Source organism: Glycine soja, chromosome 14, assembly GCF_004193775.1.
Source record: "Glycine soja cultivar W05 chromosome 14, ASM419377v2, whole genome shotgun sequence".
NCBI lineage: Eukaryota > Viridiplantae > Streptophyta > Magnoliopsida > Fabales > Fabaceae > Glycine > Glycine soja.
The window spans coordinates 49,376,207-49,382,664 of NC_041015.1; the positions used below are offsets into that span (position 1 = coordinate 49,376,207).

The window sequence follows — 6,458 nt, forward strand, 5'->3', positions numbered from 1 at the left end:
ATATTTTTTTGCATCTAAGGTGTCATATTGGGTAAATTTGATTTTTTTTTTTTATATATATCACAAGTTTTTATATAATAAATATTTTATTTAAGTGAAATAAAATTAGTATAGATGATAAAATTCTTCACCTAAATATTTAAATTTAAAGGTAAAATTTTGATTCATAATATATTTGATTCAAAGAAGGGTGTGTTTGATTTCTATTTTTTTTTATTTTTAAAAAATTATTTTTATTTTTAAAATATTAAAATTTTAAAAACATGTTTGATTTGATTTCTTATTTTCTGTTTTCAAGAAATAAAAATACTCAAACTTTATGATATATTGATTTTTTATTTTATTCAAAATGAAATTTTGTTTTCAATTGAAAATGAACTCAAGAAACAAGCAAATCAAACACCCTTAAATAAACTTTTGGTAAAAAAAAATGTGTATTATATGCAATTAAATGACACAAAGTTTTTTATGGTTTAACTCTAACATTAGTCCAATCTTAATGGGTATTTCTTTTTTTTTACTAAAGCATTTTTATTAAATGATAAGTTTGACATTAAATTTTTTTATACTTGAAAATTAAAGATAGTATTAGAGAAATATTTTAAACAATTGCATCTGTCAAGCATAATTGTTTTAGTAGATTAAATGACCTTTTTTAAAACTAAAAAAAAATGTTAAAATAAAATTTTCATCCTCCTAAACTAGTAAAGTTCAGATTTTGTCTCAACAAATTTTTAGTTTATTTTTTCATCGCAAATTATAGAAAAAACGGTTACAAATTATAAATATTTCATTGAGATTTTAATCAAATCCAATTGACACAAATTATAAAGATGTCACAAATTAAAATTAGATAATGTAATATTGAATATTTAAACTTAGTTTTAAAACAAAATTTGATATATTTTAATTTTAGGAGAACAAAAAATATATTAAAAATTTTATAAAAATAAAATTCAAAAACATTTGATGAGAATAAAAAAATACATTAACCTTTAAATACTACACACGATTTCATAAAATAAATATATCTTAAATGATATATCAACCATGATTTACTCCTTTTTTTCATATTTTTTTACTATATAATTATAAATTTCCTTGTGATTCCCGCCTTATGAAAATGAAAGCGATGTAAACTAAATTATATATATATATATATATTAAAGTATGTCTTGTTGAGGCCCAAATGCTATTTAATTCGATGTGCCCAAAAAGTCATATTTAATTCGTATCATATGGTATTTTATATATATAGATTTATCATTTATGCACATCATTTCCAAACATCACGTAGCACCACATGCACAATCATGTGACACGGTTGAAAAGGTCCAGTGATATGTCACTATACACTGTTCGAATTGATGTTTTGACCATAGAAAATGTTTTTTTAGCTATATTTAAGTGTGTAGGTGAAGAAACTAAAGTAAGTATGAAGTGCGTGTTTTGATTATTTTTCATTTCATTTTAAAATATCAATAGTTTTAAATTTTAATAAAATTTTTTAATATATAATTTTAAAGGTTATTAAATATTTGAAAAATTAGAAATATAATTGTATTTTAATAAATTAATTTTGAAAAATGTTAAAGACACACTGTTTATCATATTTTTTAATTCACTCTCTTTTATTAATCAAAATATATTGAAAATAAGAAAAATAGGTGATGTTATATTATATTTATTTTTTCTGATTTTATAATTTTTAACACGTTTTAATCAATTAGAAAGAATGTGTTTGAACAAATATGTCTAATGATGTGTTATTAGCCCTTCTTATTGATTTTTCACTTTACTAATACCCGTTTTCATTTGACTTAATAAAAAATTAGCATTTTGTGATTTTAAAATGAATTTTTTTATTTATGAAATACTAACATTTATAATAGAGTATGAGATATAACACCATAGAGGGATCACAACCTGACTTGTAACTTGTTATTGTTAACGCATTGATTTAAAACATTGAAAGAGTTGATTGATATATACTGGGTGATATGAGGACATGAAGGATGAAGTTGTGTTCATTACAAAAATTTGATTAATGATGTGTATTTACAAAATGGATATATATATATATATATATATATATATATATATATATATATATATATATATATATATATATCACAATAAAAATAATAAAGTAACTAAATTATTTTCTAATTTTTGGTTTTAAAATTCGAACGTCAATAACGATTTAATTTAAAATGTAAAAGTAAAATCCAGTTTGCAAAACAAGTGAATGTTGTATTTTTTTAAAGTGAAAATAAGTTTTAAAGGTTTAATTATATTTTTTTAATATTCGCTTTCTTTTTTAGTTTATGTGTGATTCTAGTTTTCTTTAGTATAGTTTGCATTTAATTTTTATATTTTTAATTGCTGTAATAAACTCCGAGACTTTATATTTTAGGCTCTTGTTTGTTTTAATGTTAGATATAATTAATTTTGAATTGTTAAATATAATTTAGATGTGTGCTAAAATTAATCTCAATTATTAATTTTACGTTAAAACATATTGTATATAGCATGGAAGAAAGAATTAATTATGAATGTGTTAAATCAACACAAATAGAAATGTGATAAAGAAAATTGGCTTTTTTTTGTTTTTTTTAGTTATTTAGGTGTTGTATATTTAATTTGTATTAATATTTAATTTTATAATTCAATTTAAAATTATGTAATTTTCATAAAATAACATGAAAATAACTGAAAAAAAACAACAGACAAGTCATGTCCGTCATAAAGACATTTACGTACGTACCAACGTTGTTTATAAATCTGACATAACTAATAAATAGTTGGTTTTCTCAATAAACGTGTTAACTGGTGATAGAAACTTGCAATGTTCTCAAGTATATAACAAGAGATAATTTGATAGAATAATTAAAGTCCTTACATAATGGATTTGGATCTCTACCGTTTTGTCAAATTCAAACGGTGATGTTCATTGTAACTATCTAAATATAGATGGATTATCCCCACTTATCTAAAATATTGATACACTCGGTTTAATGGCACTTATCGATTGGTGGGAGGTTGCAGCTAATTAATGGCTAGCAGGTAGCTAGAATTTCAATATTGTACATTATTCATTCTTTCAAATTTGTATCTACGCAATGCCATCAAGATATTTCCTTGTCATTTTTGAAAAACTATACGGTATAAGCAAAAGAAGACAGGCAGAAAAGGACATATATATATATTAAGCTCTCAATTAAACTAAATCAACAAATTAAATTAAAAACATAAAATAAAGTCAAACAAAACAAATTGTGAGAAGATATCCTCACGAGGCACTGATCAAGCTATAGGATATATATATCGTTTACAATTAAATCATCATCACTCTTTTATAATGGGAGGTTGTAATGAGGTGAGAAGGGAGAAAAGGATGAGGACATGACAAAAGAGTGTTCATTGCTACCAATAGCATTATGAGTCCTTCTAGGGCTAATAGGACTTCGTGATCTTGTTGAGTTTGCCATCCCACTGTGACCATGCCTTACGCTTCTCCTTGGTCCTTTCTCAGCACACTTGAGCTCAGCCTGTTTTAATGTATTTGGATACCTCCAACTACAGCACCCTACTTTCCCTGCTCTTTCTATGTACCTGTGCCACAAATCAAAATAGGTGAAGAAAATGTTCTAATATTAATTTGAAGCTAGCTGTCATATTTTCCAGCATGCACCAGTGATGCGATTTTATTTTGGTTTAGCAATAAATAAAAAATTTGAAGTAGGATAACTAATTAATAATATATATAATATGCAATTAAAGGTTTATCATTGAAAGGATGTTGAATGATCGTTAGACCTTTGGTCCAATCACATTCAATAAATATTAAACTCAATGATTTAACATTGAATAATGAAACATGTGCTAGGGTTTCACTAAGGATTCAAGATTGGAGTCTCTCGGCCGGGCTCTCTAGACGCGAACAAAAGGAAATGATGGATAAATAGTTTAGTATTGACTAATAAAACTCATAATGAACTATTAATTTATAATAATCCTTACCATGTAAGAGAGATAAGAAGTGACGAGAGAGGAATATGAATGAGATTAACGAAAAAATAATTGTAAACAGTTATGGAAGAATCTGTTGTATATGTACGTATCATTACTCTTTTAATTGGCATTATATTGTTCAGGATATATTTGCTTGTCCTTTGGTTAGTGAGGACTATGCATGTAATTTTGATTGAGACCAACTTTGATGCAGATGTATAATTTATTTATTGTCTGTTACCGACAAATTAACGGGACGGCAAACTAAAGCCTAAATAATGCCGTCTCAAAACGTAGAGATTAATTATATAAATAAAATAGTTAACAAGTAATTGGCTTGTAGCTAATCAAACCTTGGAACAAGGGACAACGAATCAAACAACTCGCTCTAGAGCTTATAAATATTTATAACTTATTAATTTAATATACAACGCAAACAAATGAGATAGAAATTAATTTAATAGCTCCTCAGACTGAGGATTCAACAACATCATATTTTAGTAAGGAAAAAATGACATCATGGATTTATATATATGTTTGGATGGGGTAGCATATACACTACGTACGTGGAGGGAAGCTTATGTGCTTTCATTGTGGCTGTTATCTGATTTAGCTGTTGCATTTGTATTGAATTAGGGAAAATATTGCATCTTTACAAATTAACATTAAGTCAGGCACATAATCAATTTTTTGTTAACTCTTTCTTATAAACTGAAAAATATGACTATAGACTATCTGAAAAGTAAGTGAGACCAGGATCACTTGAAAGTCTCTTGATCAGCATGTAATTATTTCTTCCCATGTAGACAAAATTTAGTATATTATTCTTTTGCCTATTAAAAAATAAAAAAATATTCAATTTCATTTAATCAGTACATAAATTTCAGTAAATATCTTTTATACATAATTCCTTTCACTATTATTTTTATGCCAAAATTATATAGTTGATAAAAGTTACAATCTAAAATTTAAAAGCGAGTATTGGATCAAAAGAAACTTAATTAATTAAATTGGAATAACTTGACACTTCTCATCAATCTGCTACTTAGTTCAAAGACTACAAACTTTTTTCAAGTAAAACACAGAATAAAATCGTTACCTTTGGCTGAATCTCAATCCAAGGCACTCAATACACTTTCTTCCTTCTATCATCTCCCCCATTCCTCTTTCTACACATTGCCTGCAGTAAACCCTGCCGCACACCTGCATGCACCAGAATCATTATGAGCTAAAGGATTGAATGGTTTAACTGTATATCCAGCTAATTAACTATATATATCCTTGCACCTATTATACATTTTATTATCTGTAACTCATATAGGTGAATAGATATGTTACTTAAGAGTTAATTTATTGTTTAGAAACTCAGAAATTCTCAAATATGAGAGTTTATCGTGCAACAAGTACAAGGATTAAAACTGTATGAATTACAACACTTGGTAACATTTCCAATTCACTGTTCTCTATGAAAACCAAAATCTTCATTTATTTTCCTTGTATAACAGTGAAGTTACTTTGTTAATATATCTAAGTACGTACCAGGCATCTAGTCCGGAAGATATAAACATAGGTATTGCAAATTGTGCAAATCTTAGAGTGAGGAATCCCGGGTCGGCGCCGTCGGCTACCTCTTCCTGAAGCAACACTCACACCATCAAAGCTCATTCCATGCCCCAAATGATCATTTCCACTAGCCATGAGTCGAGGGCTTTGTCTTTGTGCACCACCACTAGCATGGCTAATAAAATGACCAGAATGACCCAATGGTGATGGTTCACCATGGCCAAAGTCTTGTAGATAGTGTTCATGGTGTTGGTGATTAGAAGCTTGCAAGCCTTTGGTGAAATCAAGACTAGGTAGTTTGGCTATGGAGCGTGAAGGTGTTGTTGTTGTTGTTGTTGTTGTTGGTTTTCTCTTATCTGATGTTTTCACTTCAGCCAGGTGTTGAAAGGTGAGGTTAACGGATTCATCAGGGATTCCTTGGTACAAATCCTCAAGACCTATTAAGATTGGCTTTTCTTGCAAAGCTTTATTCATGTGATCATCCATTAGAGTTCTAGGGTAAGGATAAGATGAGATAAGGCTATATATAGCTTTGAACCCTGTATGACAGGAATATTTACACAAATGGTGAAACAAAGGGACAAGTTCACAGGATCTTGTTAATTCGTTCTTATTGGAAATAAAGACGACCATATATGGCCAAGGTTACGTGTTTTGAGGCCGGTCGAAAAGGAAGCTGTCTAGGAAGAGTACATTAGATTCGAAGTTCCCTGTTGGTCGTTGTAGCAATTTTCTAAGAGATATATCCAATTGGTAGTTTGAACCATTCAAAAGTAGGGCTAGGCACCATAAAATATTTCAAATTTGGAGATGGAGTTGATGTGGAGGATTTTCACCCCAAATTAACCATTTGTTTTCTTTCTTCTTACCCTATAGTTGAA

General features: G+C 27.9%; 1 protein-coding gene across 1 annotated transcript; it reads right to left on the reverse strand.

Moving 5' to 3' along the window:
• Positions 1-3,220: 3,220 nt before the first annotated feature.
• On the reverse strand, positions 3,221-6,103 carry LOC114384694. Its single transcript, XM_028344426.1, has 3 exons — positions 5,554-6,103; positions 5,114-5,217; positions 3,221-3,615 (listed from the first exon to the last, which is right to left on the reverse strand). The coding sequence occupies exons 1-3, from the start codon at positions 6,061-6,063 to the stop codon at positions 3,357-3,359; spliced, it is 873 nt and encodes a 290-aa protein (XP_028200227.1). The 5' UTR covers positions 6,064-6,103; the 3' UTR covers positions 3,221-3,356.
• Between the last annotated feature and the right edge of the window lie 355 nt (positions 6,104-6,458).